The sequence below is a fragment of the Peromyscus maniculatus genome, chromosome X (assembly GCF_049852395.1).
Source record: "Peromyscus maniculatus bairdii isolate BWxNUB_F1_BW_parent chromosome X, HU_Pman_BW_mat_3.1, whole genome shotgun sequence".
NCBI lineage: Eukaryota > Metazoa > Chordata > Mammalia > Rodentia > Cricetidae > Peromyscus > Peromyscus maniculatus.
The window spans coordinates 14,301,267-14,318,250 of NC_134875.1; the positions used below are offsets into that span (position 1 = coordinate 14,301,267).

The following is a 16,984-nucleotide window of genomic DNA, read 5'->3' on the forward strand; positions in this document are numbered from 1 at the left end:
CCATCTTGATTTTTTGAGACAAGGTCTCTCACTGGCCTGTGGCTTGCCAAGTATGCTAGACTAGCTCCCTGGTACATACCACCATGTCCTGCTTTTTTATAAGTATTTTGGGGATCAAACTAGGATCCTGTACTTGCATGTCACAGGCTAAGCTATCTCTCTAACCCCAACCCCAGTAATAGGTCATCCTCCTGTCTCACATAAATAGTCACTTGCCTTACAGAAGGAGGGCACAGAGATCATATGTAACTTCCTAAACATTGTCATTCACCAGGGTGAGAACAAGGCTGATCTCCCATCCTAGGACCAATTTACGACACTGATTTTGCCTACTTCTTGAAGTCACTCCTGAAAAGATGCAAAGAAGCATAAAGCTTTTTTTCTACATTCTGTTCCATCTTAGAAACACAGAAACTTATTATTAGGCTTTGCCTTAGAAGGAACAGGTATACACCCTGAGAAACCATGTCTTGCTCTCTTCTAAGCTCTCACAAGCACATGCAGGACTGGAGTCCCTTGGCCCTAAAGCATCAGCCAAGCAAAATCCTGTACTCAATCACTGATTTATTGATATCTGCTGTTGAAGAGAAAGCATATGTTTGATTTCATTAAGAATGTATAAATCCTGAGTTGAGTATTTAATCATTCAATAACACTTATACATATTGACATAAAATGGAAACATATTTCATATTTTTTCACTGAAGTTACCCCTTTAATTTCCAAAAGAATATGTTTGTCAGTGCTAAAACAAATTATGTACCCAGAAATGGATAATGACTGTTCAAATGGCACAATTGCTCTTTATGGGGCTGAAAAAAACCTGAAACTAACTCTGAAGATCTGTGTAACAATAAAGAAATGCCAAGAAATATCTGACTCCCTGTCTTTCACAGATAGTAATAGACTTTGCCATTTATTTTCTTTAAATAAATTAGCTATTCTGAAAATTTATGGGTAATGAATACAGCTGTTTATCACTGTGCAAAATTATTCCAACTGACCAGAGTTCAAGGGTATCATACATTGGCATGTAGTGCTCTTATAGATAAAAGAAAAAGACATGTAACTTTCTAAACCAAAGAGCTTGGCCATATAATAGCTACATAAAAGAAAATACATAGCTGAATCGCATCTGTAATACTAGCTCTCTGGACAGCTTGAGGCAGCAGGATAATGAGTTCAAGGTCAGTCTGCCAACAGAATGAGATCTTCCTATTAAAAGGGCAAAGATAAATTCTTTGAATGAGTACCATTTATCCCATTATTTTCACAGATTAAGTAGGTTTTTTATTGTATTTAAACTACTTATGGCAAGTTTAGAAAGATCTACATTATAAATTAAGTTACACATGTCCACATCTCTTTGACTTGAGGCATTCCTTTCTGAATTAAAAAATAACTAGGACACATTGCCTGACAAATCATAATGTATTTGTAAAGCAGTAGGGAAAGAAATTCACTTGAGTCTTGGGGAATCTATGCTGTGTATTCATCATGCTATTGTGATTGAGAAAACTATTAAGCAGAGTATGAGGATTTTGGCAATTCATATAGATTTATGGCTTTCCCATAATTAGACTTCTGAAAAGATTTCCATCACAGTGGTGATGAAGATGAAAAGCCAAGCAAAAGGAACACTGAGTTAAATTAGATGGTTTAACTGGTTCCGAGGATGTGCTGTGCTAAAAGCCTACTTCCAGAAGTATGCTAATTTTTCTAAATTATGTTACCGAATATAGTCACAAGAGTTATTTTTAAGGGAAAGGAGCTATGTTGTTAGGCACCATGTACTTTGTTTTACAGATTTACTTCCCCATTTTCCAGGTAAGACTCTGAGTATATGTAAAATCTTGCTATATAACTGCAGAGATTTGGGATGTTGTAAAAAAAAAAAATGAACCAGATGTCTCATCAAATATCCAGATATAAGCTGGGCGGTGGTGGCACACTCCTTTAATCCCAGCACTTGGGAAGCAGATCCAGGAGGATCTCTGTGAGTTTGAGGCCAGCCTGGTCTACAGAGCGAGATCCAGGAAAGGCTCAAAGCTATGCAGAGAAACCTTGTCTCAAAAAAACAAAAAATAAAAATAAAATAAATCAATAGCAACAACAAAATCCAGATATCCTTAGTAACTGTGAGTACAAGTTACCTTTAGTATTGCAACCATTTTCACATTAAATCACCTTTTTAAGTGCTTCATATGTCCATATTCTCTTCACTCTTATCAGAACCATAATTAATTACATCTTGGTGTTCCTCTTCTCCATATACTTTAATCTATAAGCTCTGTACATATGACAATCTCTATTGTCTTCTCTGTAAAGATCTAGTATTTGGTATATGCTCTACCAAATTGTTGAAATCCAACAAGATGGATGAATGAATGAATAAATACAGTAGATCAAATGTCAAAATGATGTTCAAAGTGAAAGTAATTATGTAGACATTGAGCATTGCATTTTGTTACAAAAAAATGATTCAGCAAATTCTTGCAGGTTCAGTGTACCATCATCATTACTAGATCCTAAATTCCTAAGTAATTAAATGACACCACTGCTTTCCCTGTCTCTCAGATCTGAATATTTGTAGTCCTCTAGACTTTTCCCTTAAAGGCCAAATTGAGTAACTTGGCAAGACACATAAGTTCTACATACTCTTAAATAAAAATTTCTATAGTATATTGCCAATTAGGTTTTCAATATGCAGAAAAAAACAAACAATAATTGAAATAATGTCTTTAGTTTTCAAGTTCACATTATAAATATACCATCTTCTCAACATTATGCATTGTTATGTTTCTTATATGTCCAGTGTTAGATCTGACAGGAATTTCCAGTAGTAGATTAAATGTTAGATTTGTAAGAAATTACCAAATAAATTTTTTGCTATTTATCAATGTGAAAGCATCTGTTGCAGAAAACTCATTTTCAGAGTCACAGAATATATATAATATACTATTTAATCCCTCATTACAACTAAAACAAAAAGTCATGCATAATTAATTAGTAAATATTTGTTGACTAACTTCATTTGTATATTACTTAACAGTACTATTAGCTTTGTGCTTGTGCTTCATAGCTTAGCTCAATCAGGCCTTCAGAAGTTCCAAGCTTCGTATGTAACAAATTTTTCTTCATTATTCTGTTATTTTTGTTGTTTCAACATTTATCCTTAAATTTATGTTCTCAATTGTCAGCTATTTTTTTGTTATATCTTTTTCTTGGTGTTTTGAAGTTTTTTGTTTTGTTTTGTTTTGTTTTGTTTTTGAGTGCCAAAGGATCGGATTTTTATGAAAGCCTCCTGACTTGTGGTCTCCCAAAGACTGTATCGCTAGACCTCTTTTCCTAGCAGAAATTCCTTGACAGTTCCTCTTGTAAATGTTCTGAATTTTAGTATGTAAAATTCTATTCAGAATTTGAAGAGGAGGTTTATTTACATCACCTTTATTGGTTCAAAAATATTTATTCATCACTTACCTTGCCGTTTAGGAGTATTTGGATGGTTAAATAAACATTTAATTTAAATGACACAGAATAATCATTCACTACCTGGTGGCTTTTAACATCTTCATCACTGTCATCTTTATAGACATAGCCAGGAAACAGAAACCAGGGGTTAAGAAGATACCACAGTGGTAAAATGTGCATAGCACGTATAAGGACAAGGATTCTATTCCTAGCATCTGAGAGAGGGAGGGAAAAAGAAGGACACAGAGGAAATATATACTTGTGTGTGTGTGTGTGTGTGTGTGTGTGTGTGTGTGTGTGTGTGTGTGTGTGTGTGTAGTGGGCAGGAAGTGGCTGAAAAGAAGCAGAGTAAGGGAAGAGAACAAGTTGAGGAGATTTCTGCTTAGAGAAGCATCTGTTTACATGGACAGTTATGGCTATATTGCCACTACAAGCCACAACTAGATGGAATGGTTATCTTTAAAAACACATAAAGTGTTCCTATGTATTTAACTGAAATATTATCAACTTAGTCGGATCCATACATTAGTATTAGAAGCAATTGTTGACCTATATGTGTTATATGTTATATGTGATAACTAAGTTATATGTCATAACTATACCATAGTAAGTAATATCAAAAACTATCATTTGAATTACTCACAAAGTATCCATCAAAGCCCCCAGGAACTATAAATTTACTCTCACTCTTGCTAGCTTTGTAATAACGGTAACTGTCCTGATAACATATTCATAGAATTATTCAAGTTCATTCACGTCCACGTGTTTCCATGTATTTTACAAAATTATGGCACTATAAGCGTATCATTGTAATTGTTACTCCATGCCCTGGTGGCACATATTTGTCACTACAAATGTTACTCTTCAGGTGATTTAACAAAAACTAAGGATACATGAAAATGCCACATAGAATGTTACTATGTTTTATAAACTGAAAAGAAAATTATTTCACAACTGAATGAAAATAAAATAAAGCAAAGAGCACTTGGAACAGAGGTACGCCCCATGTGTATATAGTACTGCTCCTCAGAAGCCATAGGCTTATAAACAAGAACCCTGGTACCAAGTATAGGACATCTACCCATTAGTCATTGAACTGATTGGTCTCAGGAACCTCCAAAAGAATAGAGGCTGTTGCAGTTACCTTTGGTTTTTCCACCACAACTAGATAGTAAGATTCTATTGCTATAGACATCGTGTACTTGTGTTATAGGAAATAGAGAAGTCAGAACAGAACTGAGCCAGAAACTCCTGCCCTGCTCTCTCGGGTTCATGGCATTGGAGGGTGCTATGTGGGCACTAGGGGATTAAAATCGTCCACAATGTCACCAAGCTGTAGATCATGTGAGCTACAATACCAAAACAACAGACAAGATAAACCCACTGGTTCAATACTGACACAACTATTTTGGGGATGACCAGCAATTTTGTAATCATATTTGAGGCCCATTTAACAGGAGAGAATATGCACCTGCTACAATGAATCTGTTCAAAAGGCTATGACTGGAGAAGGTATAAGCTCATGTGGAAAACATAACAACCATTGCTTCCTTAAATGGACATGTCAGACTCTCTTCTAAATATTTGTGTTTATATACACAGGATAATATGGCTCACAGGCTGGGGTAGAAAAGCTCATCTACAGAGAGGGTGGTAGTTAATGCAAATTATCAGATCTTGTCAAAGGGCTAAGAATAAGTTACTTGATGCGTTCTCATCCTTCAACTATATCACTCTCCACCTTGTAAGGCATAGACAACAATACAAAGGAGCAGGCAGAAAGAATTTAAGAGCCCAAGAATGGAGAAGTGTAGCATGAAATGTTGTCGTCTAGATATGACAGTACTTTTACAACCATGAACGCACAGCGGCTTTGGATACATATGCAAGACTGGCCCTCTGACATTTCATCATGAATAGAGAAGGTGCTCATGAGGCCCCACCCCTTCCTGAGGAGCAAATTACTGTTAAGACTTGTCACTTTCTCTAAAAGGGAACTAGAGAGAAAGGAGGAGCTCAAAGGGGAAGGAAGGGGACATCTGAAAGTAACAAGTGTGGATATAATCACAATAGATTATAAATATGAATGAAAATAAAAATAAAGGAAAATATGCCATGAGACCTATTATTCTTTACAGTAAATATAAAAATTACTAAAAATAAAAATAATATAAAATCAAAGAAACTTCTCTTGTCATAGTCTCTGGGGAGTTTGATTTTTCTTTTGTCTGTGTGCTTGTGTGTGTGTGTGTGTGTGTGTGTGTGTGTAAGTGTGTATGTGTGTGTGCAAATGCTGATGCTTATGTCTGTGTTTGAGGGAGAGAACAAGAGAGTATACATGTGTTTGTAAGACAGAGGGAGAGGATGTGGAGAAAAGAAAAAGAAAAGAAAGAGAGAGGGCACTAGGGATGGTGTCTAAGATTCTGCAAATGCTGGGAAAAGTACACTATTACTGAGCTATTTTCAACCATGGTTTTATATTTTATTTTGAGACAACATCTTGCCAAGTTGTCCAGATATTCCTTGACCTCATCTTGATACCCATCTTTGCCAAGCTATTAATTTATGGTTGTCTTGCATCAGTTTTCCAAGTAGCTAGAATTACAACCTTGCACCACCAGGTAAAGTAGATTTTTACTTTTGATTATATTGTGTAGATGCTTAATAAGCAAACTAATTGAAACAATATAAAAATATCTGGAGACTACAGATATATATATATTAAAGATTTATTTCTGAATGTCATTTCAGAATTATATGAGAGCAACTGAATAATCACATACTTATCTCCCATTCAACAAAACACTTGAACAAAATCAGAGCATTAAAATAATAACATAATTTCTCATTCAGTGGGTTTTCAAGTTACTCCTTATAGATGTCTGGAAAAGAATGAACAGCAATAGGAAAATTTAGTTTGGAAAAGTATGAGGATGAAGATGAGAAGGCTGGGATGAGTGAGAAACTAATCAAATAAAGAGAAATTGACAAGGGAGGAGGTGAAGGTAGAGTAGATTATTAAGTTAGTAAAATTCAACTCTCTGTACTTACTAACCCATTAATCCCTATTTCTATATATATTCGAACTATCTAACCACCCAATACTAAATTTCCTGTTTATATGCAGGATAGCATACACATTATAGTGATGACCCCTCCTTAAAAAGAAAATCAAATGTTTATAAATAGTATACAGTGAAGAACTTGAAAAACTCATGAGAGACTTAGGATGCATCTCTAAAGTTGTGATAATTCATATAAGCTGTAGAGATCAATAGTGGATTTTGAAACTTGGCATTTGAGTTAAACCTTAAAGGATTAGATTTATACTGGGAGCTACTAAAGGGATATAGAGACTACTTCTAAGCAGAAAGTGTTATGAATCATTGGTACAGATACACACAAAGAGACTGTACTCAGCAAAGGGGATGATTAAAAATTTATAATGAGGCCTGGAAAGATTGCTAAATGATTGAGTTATTGTTCTTGTAGACAACCTCTGTTTGGTTCTCAATAGCAGCATGTGGTCTCACAACCATCCACCACTCCAGTTTTAAGTGCTCTGATGCCATCTACTGATCTCCACAGGCACCAGGTGCACATATATACATGTGCATATGTACATGCAGACAAAATATTCATACACATGAAATAAATAAATCCAAAACTTACAAAAAACTGTAATATAGCTGGACATGGGTGCTAGTGTTTTAAATTGCAATACATGGAAGGCTGAGGCAAGAGGACTGCTATGACTCAGAAGCCAGTCTAGGCTACAAAATGATAGTCTATCTCAAATGAAGTCAAGGTGGGTAAATCACTTTGGGAGAATTGCGGTAGTTTCCAAACACTAAAACCTTTCCTTTTTATTGAAAATTTTAGGGTAATTACAGTTGCTGCTCATTGGAGAGGGTCTATATGGTCAAATACAGATTGAAAAGACAAACTATGTCTGTTTTCTATTGTTACACAGCAAATTAACACAAAATTATTAGCTTAAAGCAGCACACATTTATCCCTCACAGTTTCCAAAGATGCCTTGGCTGAGTTCTCTGATCAAGGTTTCACTAAGATTGAGATCAGTATGTTCTCTGGTGCTGTGAGCCTTTCAAATTTATTCAGATTAAGGTAGAATTCAATGGTTTCAGAAATGAGATCTGCCTTTTCTTGCTGGTTGTCAAACAAGGCCACTCTCAGATCCTAGAAGACAACTAATTTCTTTATCCCAGCTTTAAATGTACAGTATAAACTTTGTGTTTATTTCACTTGTTGATTATCTGATTTCTTCCTTTTATGACCGGTAGATGCAGATTTAAATTCTCACCTAGTTGCGATAAACCTCACAGATATTTCCTATATCTCAAAGTTATCTAGCTAGATATTTCATTTTTAAATGCATTTACCACTCATATTTAAGGCATATCTATAAAGTTAAATGGTTACTACAATAAGACAAATTCACAAATGCATTGTCTGAGAGGTATCCTTTCCACCTGTCAATTATGCCTAGTAAGAAAGATCAGAGACTTTCATTACATCTAAAAATATTTCCATAAAACTACCGAGTTCATGTATGTTTATACACTAAGGGCCAGAAATCTTGGGAAGCATTTGAAAATTCTGCTTACTGTAGTACTCTTTGTATATTTATACACTAAGGGCTAGAAATCAAGGGAAGTATTTGAGAATTCTGCCTACTGTAGCACTCTTACATACACTTGATTTTGCCCAGTTAAATTGATCAATCCAGTTTGCACACACATATACATACACCCATACACCCATGCACACTAAAATATTCATATATTGCAAGTATTTCAGATATAGTCATAATAATAATAGAATGTAAGTAATTGTTCAGACTACAGTTTCTATTATGTTTAAATTAGGTATGAAGTATATTTTAAACATCTAGAATGAAGTTATTCATAATTTCCAGCCTTTTCAAATTAATCACACTGTGTTAAGCAACATCTTCTTTGAAAGACTGAAAATATAATATATGTAATGCAGACTAGAAGAAGATTTGTCTTGACTTGAAAATCAAATATCATATAATACAGGACAGCTAAGTTGCATGAGGTCATTCTTGAGCTTGTCAGACTTGAAAAAATGTGATGGTCCTCAATAATAAGTATAGATGAGTATCATAAAAATGGGTGATTGCACAAAAGCAATAACTAGAAGCACTTACAATTTATTTTTTCCAAAGCAATGCATAACCGTTTTCCATTCTGTATTTATGGCATCATTTGTATTCATATGTATGTTCTAAATAATTCTCATTTCTTAAAAATCAGTTCTATATATTTATTTTCTTCTGAGTAGAAAACTAAGTCAGAAGCATATGTAAAGAGGTAAACCAAATCTCTGTGCAGAAAAGAAAAGAAAATGAGTGGCAGCATATGTCCCTCAGGAAGTACACTCTTGTTTCGAAGACACTTTCTAGTCACCACTCATTCTTGATTTACTGATGAAAGATTGATTTAAAACATTCATTTCATTTACAACACTGACTGTATATGTAATTACCATCTAAACCACTTACCTGTGAGCAGCAAAAATAGCCACAATCATCAGTCTGTGTTTTTCTTTGCTATAGACCTTTGATTGTTGTGTCGTCTCCTTTCCTAGTCTACTGAGAACAGATCATGAACTCAATTCCTATTTAAGCTGGCCTGACCCTTATCTTTCACAATAATTGGAAGAAGTCATTTTCTTTCATTTCAATGAGTTTGATGATCAGCAAGAGAGCCTCAGGGCATCTGCCCCCTCTAACCTTCTGTTCAGGGTTTAATACATCAGTAACTGCATGCATTCAGGCAAACTAATCAGTGACAAGAATGTCCTGAGGAAATACTGGTCTTTTTTTCTTGAGATTTGAAGATCTGAGAAACATCATGATCCCGAGTAGGTGATTTTGATCAGAGGTGCATCATTTGACCATAAAACCCTGCCTGTGAGAAGGTGCCCACATGGCTAAGATCATTCGTCTTCTCTACAACCAGTCCCTGGGTCAGCTTCAAGGCAAGAAGGAACTTTAGAGACAGAATCTCCACCATTATTTGATCAAGTAGCTTATAATAAACTTATTTGTCTACCACCACGCAAAAAAAAATTGTTACAATGTCCTGAGGCAGGCAAATTGACATCAGTAATAAAAAGTAACAATTAGGTATGTGGTAGTAAGTTACATATGTTTTACATGTATTTACATACCATCAAATAAATTTCAATATCAATTTGAAAATTGTAGGTACTTATGCTGATATATAACTGTATCCTTAATAATAAAATAGTAAAAATGTGAAGTGATTATTTATACCCAATATAGCAATGTAATGGTACATTAAGCAGAAAGAAATATTTGTTCAGCTTAATGTTTTTAAAAATGCCTATAAATGCTTCTATGAATATTGATGCTGAGGTTCTGCATTCAGTGGTAAAAATCATTTTGTATTCTTTTAACTTTTTGCCATTCTTATACTAATGGGACCATAATCATTGTATATAAATCAAAACCACACACATACTCACAAAAAAATAATAAAACACCAAATTTGGGGTGTGGTGGTATTATGCTCTCCAAAATATTGTGCACCCTAATAAACTTATCTGGAGTCAAAGAACAGAACAGCCACTAGATACAGAGGTTAGAAAATGGTGGCACTCACACCTTTAATCCTAGCATTCCAGAGGCAGAAATCCCTCTGGATCTCTGTGAGTTCAAGGCCACATTGGAAACAGCCAGGCATGGTGACTCACGCCAATAATTCCAAGAAGTGAGCCTTTAATCCCAGGGAGTGATGGCAGATAGCAGAAAGGTATATAAGGCATGAAGACCAGGAACTAGAAGCATTTTGGCTGGTTAAGCTTTCAGGCTTTTGAGCAACAGTTCAGCTGAAATTCATTCTGGATGAGGACTCAAAGGCATCCAGTTTGAGGAAACAGGATCAGCTGAGGAACTGGAAAGGTGAGGTAGGTGTGGCTTGTTCTGCTTCTCTGATCTTCCAGCATTCACCCCAATAACTGGCCTCGGGTTTGATTTTATTAATAAGACCTTCTAAGATTCCTGCTACATCTGGCGCCCAACGTTCGCGGTACAAATTCATGAAAAAGCTGCTTGCCTGTGGCCTTGTGGGCCCCAGCTTAGGCCGTAGCTACACTCGGCTGGTTGTGGTGGCGCACACCAGTAGGATTTACTGAAGGAGGCAAAGGTAGGAGGATCCCGAGTTTGAGACCGACCTAGGAGGCTTGCTAAGGAGAAGTTTTGGCCTGAGACCTGGCCACAAACAGTGGCGTTGGAACCATGGAGGCAGCGGTTGCTGCTCCACGTTTCTGGCTCCTTCTCATCATGTTGATGACTGCAGCGATGCTGCTACCTTGGAAGAAAGGTCTACTGCTGCTTGTTCAGAGAAGAATTAATCAGGACCATTGTGTTACCAGAAAGCACCCGCAAAGGTCAATTTGGAAAAGTTTGGCAAGATAAATGGTGGGGAGAAATTGCTGTCAAGATTTTCTCTTCTAGGGAAGAATGTTCATGGTTCCAAGAGACAGACATTTATCAGAGTGTGATTGCTCCAAACCACAGAGGAGGCACACACACACACACACACACACACATACACACACACACACACACACACACACACACAATGTCTGTGGGAACCATGACCATGCCTAACAGTGACTTTGAAATCTTCAAAAAGATGGCAGGAGCCCACAATGACGATTCCACACGGACTATGATAAAGCCATTAAGCTGATTAACACCACAGAAAGATTGAGTTTGGACTACAAACTGTTTAGGACAATTTCAAGATGGCTAGCTGAGATGATCCAGATTCATAGACTACTTGAACAAGGACTTGAAACAAGCCCTGCACTTTCCCATTATGTATCGACTGGACAAATGATACAGGACTTGAAAATTAACCCAAAGTTTTTCTTTTCAGGATTCCCTAAAGAAGTCTTCGCCCCCAGAAAGCAGGAAGTAATTTTAAGAAAAAGACACCCACATTCCCAAGATGTAGTATGGGAGGTTTTTGGTTGTTTAATGAGTTTTGGATATTGCCATTGTTTATGATGGTTGGTTACAAGCTGTTAATTGTTAATAGTCAGGAAAAAAGCTGAACAAGGTGATTAGATTCAGAGTTTTTGTTTGAGAAAAAAAGAAAGAAAAAGAAAAAAGAGAATATAGACATGAGGTAGATCATCGAATCAACTCTGACCAAAAAAAAGATAGAGAAATAATAGGATAAATGGGTAAATCATTGAATCTACATTAAAAAGAAAAAATGGGAAGATATAAAAATGACAAAAGGTAGATGACTGAATCTATTACGAAAAGAAAAAATACTTTTAAAAAAGAACTACTTGTTTTAAATAGGATAAGTAATGAAAAATTTTTTGTCTGAGTTTATCAAATGTTACTGGACTGGACATTGTTAATATATATAATAGAGTTTTTTGTCTGAATCTGTCAAATGTTAATGGACTAGACATTATTAATGTAATCTTGACTGTGTATATTGTATATACTTATTGGATATAATTTTTCTTGTATTAGTTACAAGTTTTTTTTTAATTTTAGACAAAAAGGGGGAAATGTGGTGGTATTGTGTTCCCCCAAAATATTGTGCACCCTAATAAACTTATCTGGGGTCAGAGAAGAGAACATCCACAATATTAAACATAGAAGATAAGCAGTGGTAGCACATGCCTTTAATCCTAGCATTCCAGAGGCAGAAATCCCTCTGGATCTCTGAGTTCAAGGCCACATTGGAAAACAGCCAGGCATGGTGACTCATGCCTTTAATCCCAGAAAGTGAGCCTTTAGTCCCAGGGAGTGATGGCAGAAAGCAGAAAGATATATAAGGCCCAGAAACTAGAAGCATTTGGCTGGTTAAGCTTTCAGGCTTTTGAGCAGCAGTTCAGCTGAGATTCATTCTGGATGAGGGCTCAGAGGCATCCAGTCTGAGGAAACAGGACCAGCTGAGGAACTGGCAAGGTGAGGTAGCTGTGGCTTGTTCTGCTTCTCTGATCTTCCAGCATTCACCCTAATACCTGGCTTCAGGTTTGATTTTATTAATAAGATTCTTTAAGATTCATGCTACATTGGGGTTTGAAAATAATTCTCTAGGTTTAAGTTATTGAGAATATTCATTATTTAAAAACAAATAAGTCTTTGGATAAATCACTTAATCTGAGCCTCATATGAACATCTATCTTGTCTATTTGGCAGAAGGCAAGACTGAAAAACAACATGTACATAAAATTGCCTATAAGCATTTACAAGCTTCAAAGATGTATCATTGCCAAGAGACATACGTCAAATCTGTTTTTCTTAATTCAAAAATGCAATTGGCTATGATTCAATGATTAATGGAAATGAATATGCTGTGTTTAGCTACATTTGAATTGAGGAGTATGAGCCAGCCAACTGGGAACCACAGGCATGCAAAAATACATAGAAAAAGTTAAAGGAGCATATTTGACACAGTTAATCATCATTTCCCAGAAGTTAGAGAAGATATATGACTAAAAAAAGCTACATCTTAATTTTTTCTGATTTTAATGCTTTGTTATAACAATAGTTTTCTCATTCCCCTTCATTTACTTCATAAAAAAATTCATATTCATAGTTCAAGATTAACTGTTGCCTCAGGAACTTTAATATGTTAATGATGAATGGTCCTGCAGGTCACTTCACCAGTTCTATAAGAATTTCTGAAAATATTCACTTCTGAAGTAGATATAAAAATTATACACACAATTCCACCTCTTGAATTCTTCAGCATTAAATTTACATAGCAAAATACTGATTAAAGATAGAAAAGGAACATGATGTTGGGTGAGTAGGGAAATGGGGAAGATCTGGGAAGAATTGGAGGAGAGGAAGCATGATCAAAATGTATTATATGAAAAATATTTAATTACCAAAAGAAATAAAACTGTAAAAATATACTGATTTATGAAAAACATTTATAAGAGCATCTATTTTATTTCTAAGTTAGTGAAATTTGAGCTTGTATACTATTATATTTAATATAGATTTATCCATTGAATTTTTTAAATGTTTAGACACATTTTGAGGAAAAACAAATTTTATGTTATACAAAGTGCTTATTTGTTAGATATTTAATTCAATCTCAGCAGCTTATTCTACATTTTACAAATAAATTTGTTACAGCCCACAAAACTGACATTGAAAATTCAAATGAGGGTAATGATGCTCCCCTCACTTCATATTATACCACACAAGTAGCAGACAAGGAGATTACATTAAACATCCTGAACCAAGTCTGGTATGAATAAGTTATCTGTAAGTGTTTATGAATTATGAATCTATATTTAAAGCACTGTGATTATATGTTGTAAATAGAAACATTTCAAATGTATGCTTAATGATTTCTATAAAATGGGAAAACTATGTTAAATATTAATACTTTTTTATTTATCATCATTTACATATTTTACTCATTATCATCTTGTATTTTTAGAACACTGTAAAATTTATATTGTCCTGAATGTGCTGTGTCAGAAAAACATAGGCAAACACTTGGGCTTTACACAATTTCAAAATTTACTGAATAACAATCAGTTCACAAAGTACAGCAGTTTTAATGACAACAATTTGTCAGACACTCACACTTTCCTTAAAAAGCCTGACTGAGACAAACACAACTTATTTTATTTAAATTTTACTTACCAATATTAACTCCTTGAGCACACATCATGTGTGTGTGTGTGTGTGTGTGTGTGTGTGTGTGTGTGTGTGTGTGTGTGTGCCACAGAGGCCACAGAAGAGTTCTAGAGGTTTTGGGAGCATGAGAAGCAAAGACACCGATAGAAATGCATATCTGTGAAGTGAGACAACCTACCACATGGGGGCCTCTTAAGAGAAATAATTTTCTTGCTGGTCCTCAACTTACCCACTGAATAGTCAGATGACAGGTCTGTGGGACCATCACCATTGCAGCACTAGTTACATACATCTTTATGGTGTTCGGGTAAGAGAATTATACCTTTCCTTGGCTCAATGGGTCCAATTAGTTCTCAGATCTGGTTTATCTGACACGATTTTAATACATACAAATGACCCCATATGTCATTTCATCCTCATATATTTATACAGTGGCACTCTCTCCACTTCAAGGAATCAGTCATTTATTACCCTGTGCTTCATTGATGGTGCCAGATAGTGTCATCCATATGTCCACCCATGTTCTGAGTCATCTTCCATCCACAAAATCAAAAGCTCCTTGTAATATGGAAGCTGTGGTGGCAAGGCCCAATCTGAAACACCACTGTTTTTTATGGAGTAACTTAGGACAGAGTGATCTAAACATATATCATCAACTAATTATTGTTTTCTTTTCTTTATTTATTTATCCCTACCCATGCCAAGAACATTTGTCTGAGGTGCACCAGAAAATCTCCACAGTATTATTGGTACTGTCTGAGAAATACACACAGTCATCCTAACTGCTAATATGATGCTGAAGCATATTTAAATTGAAGGCGAATGCAGCCTCAAGTATATTTCTACATTTCACATTTACTTTGGTGGTCTTGCAGTGTCCTAAGCTATAAAATATAAAATCTGACTTATATAACAAAAACAAGCCACATATTTTTCAAGGATCTAAGTACTGCTTCAAGAGGTAGCAAGTTCTTCATTGCTATAAATATTTCAATAGACTATAAATAATATCACTTATGTAAATGATACATTTGTTATGCTATATAAGATTAATTTACATAAATGAAAAGTATCATAAATATTATGTAACTTATAAATGCATGTATTTACAGGCATGTGCTTATATATATACCCAGTTTTCCTCAGAACTTCTTACCTATAAATACAAGTAATGAGAGGGTAGCCATTCTATACATCAAAATATGGGTATGAAGTTTGATCCTGGCTAGGTAACCAAACCAAGATGAGGCTTTTGTGTGCAAATATGACTTGAAAGTTAAAGAATAAAGTTAGTCTCTCTTGAGGAAAGTCCTAGAAAATTCAAAAACTACAAACAGACATTTGGTCAATCATGTGGAGACAGAACAAAGCCTATAAACAAGGGAAAAGGAGATATAAAAGTTAACAAATCCTGGCAGTATTTGTGTCTGTTTTTCCTTTAAGCCTAGTTGGATTCCTGTTTTTGAGTCTCATGAAATTCCCCACTATCATGTGTTTCCCTAATTTCTTATTACTGTTTTATTTCTATGCCTTTTACTTGAAATTCGGTGATTAAATAAATATCAGTTACAATACAGAAAGTCTTTAGATGTAGAAGAAAAGCAGAAGTTAATTTCTATAAACTATGATTCTTTGGCTAGAAATTTGCCATACAGTATCTTTTTTACAAGCAAGTATTTAAGCGCTTATTTTAATTTGTCACACAAGAGCATTATTTTTTATAAATGAGAATGAATAATGAATTTTTAAAACTATCTATGATAAACATTGATTGATCAGCAGATGTGGGATATAGTGAACTGATGGGTGTCAGAGAGAATAGGATGGTTGGGTGCACACCTAAGTCTAGCACTATCAGTTATGTGAAAATGAATTGTAAAGTGACTTAGACGTAGCATCATGCAAGCTTAGATAACAAGACAAAACAATTTGTGGGGGCAAATTATTTTGAATTCAAAATCAACATATGAGTTAGGACTACAGATATCAAGCGAAACTTTTTTAAAGTAACATCTAGAGAATAGTTGGAAGTCTCAAAACTCAGAAGAGGAAATCAGAGAATGTGTGGTTAAGGTGTATGAGCAATGGTTCAAAACAAGTAGATCCACTCCAAGGAGCAGAGTCTTTATTGTCAATATTTGGATGATAGAAAAACTTTAGGAATCAAACAGAAAAGGGATGATGAACCAGGAGTCTGGAGACAGCAGTCTTCAGACCAGAAGAGGCAGATAGTTTTCCACTCAAAAAGACAATGATTGAGCAGAGGCATTAGTTCAGTGTCGCCCATGTTGTCAGTTGTGCCTGTTTTACATACATATAATATATACTGTACTTGCCTGAAAGTGATCTGCAATTGGCTGGGAAAATTAGTTTGATATGACCATATATATTTTTCTTTACCACTTTGGCCTTACATGGTGGCCCCCTGGAACTTATTGTACAGAATACATACAATATTGGCTAAAAATATTGGACAGAAGAATAAGTGTGAGCCTTCAATATCTGTCTATTTAAAAAAAAAGAAAAGCTAAAGATGCATCATGGATTGTACAGGAACTCCACAGCAATAAAGTGAACCAACTTGATGATTTTGCAGGTACTTTTCAAAGTTTTCAAGAGAGAGGCCTCTGAAGATTCATTTGTTCTACAAGCTTTCTCTTTAGGTATGTACATTTCTGACATATCTGTGAGAGGGAGATTCAGAGGGAAATAGACGGAGTTTGTTTTGGATTTCCAAACACTTTTTCAAATGCATGTGCCTTAGTTTTCATAAACACTTTAAATATGAAAAAAAACCCTCTTCCTACT

General features: G+C 35.2%; 2 protein-coding genes across 3 annotated transcripts in view; both read right to left on the reverse strand.

Moving 5' to 3' along the window:
• LOC102923468 (melanoma-associated antigen B4-like) overlaps nt 1-9,101 on the reverse strand; it is a 51,451-nt gene extending 42,350 nt beyond the window's left edge. Inside the window, exon 1 of the mRNA XM_076561492.1 lies at nt 9,020-9,101. Coding sequence (XP_076417607.1) covers nt 9,020-9,048 — 29 coding nt within the window. The 5' untranslated portion in view covers nt 9,049-9,101. The remainder of the gene's footprint in view (nt 1-9,019) is intronic.
• The window catches only part of LOC102922836 (melanoma-associated antigen 10), a 77,004-nt gene extending 67,882 nt beyond the window's left edge, over nt 1-9,122 (reverse strand). Inside the window, exon 1 of one of the 2 annotated variants that reach the window (XM_076561493.1) lies at nt 9,020-9,122. The gene's annotated coding sequence lies outside the window, so the exon portion shown is untranslated. The remainder of the gene's footprint in view (nt 1-9,019) is intronic. The other variant, XM_076561494.1, reaches the window with a different exon arrangement.
• Between the last annotated feature and the right edge of the window lie 7,862 nt (nt 9,123-16,984).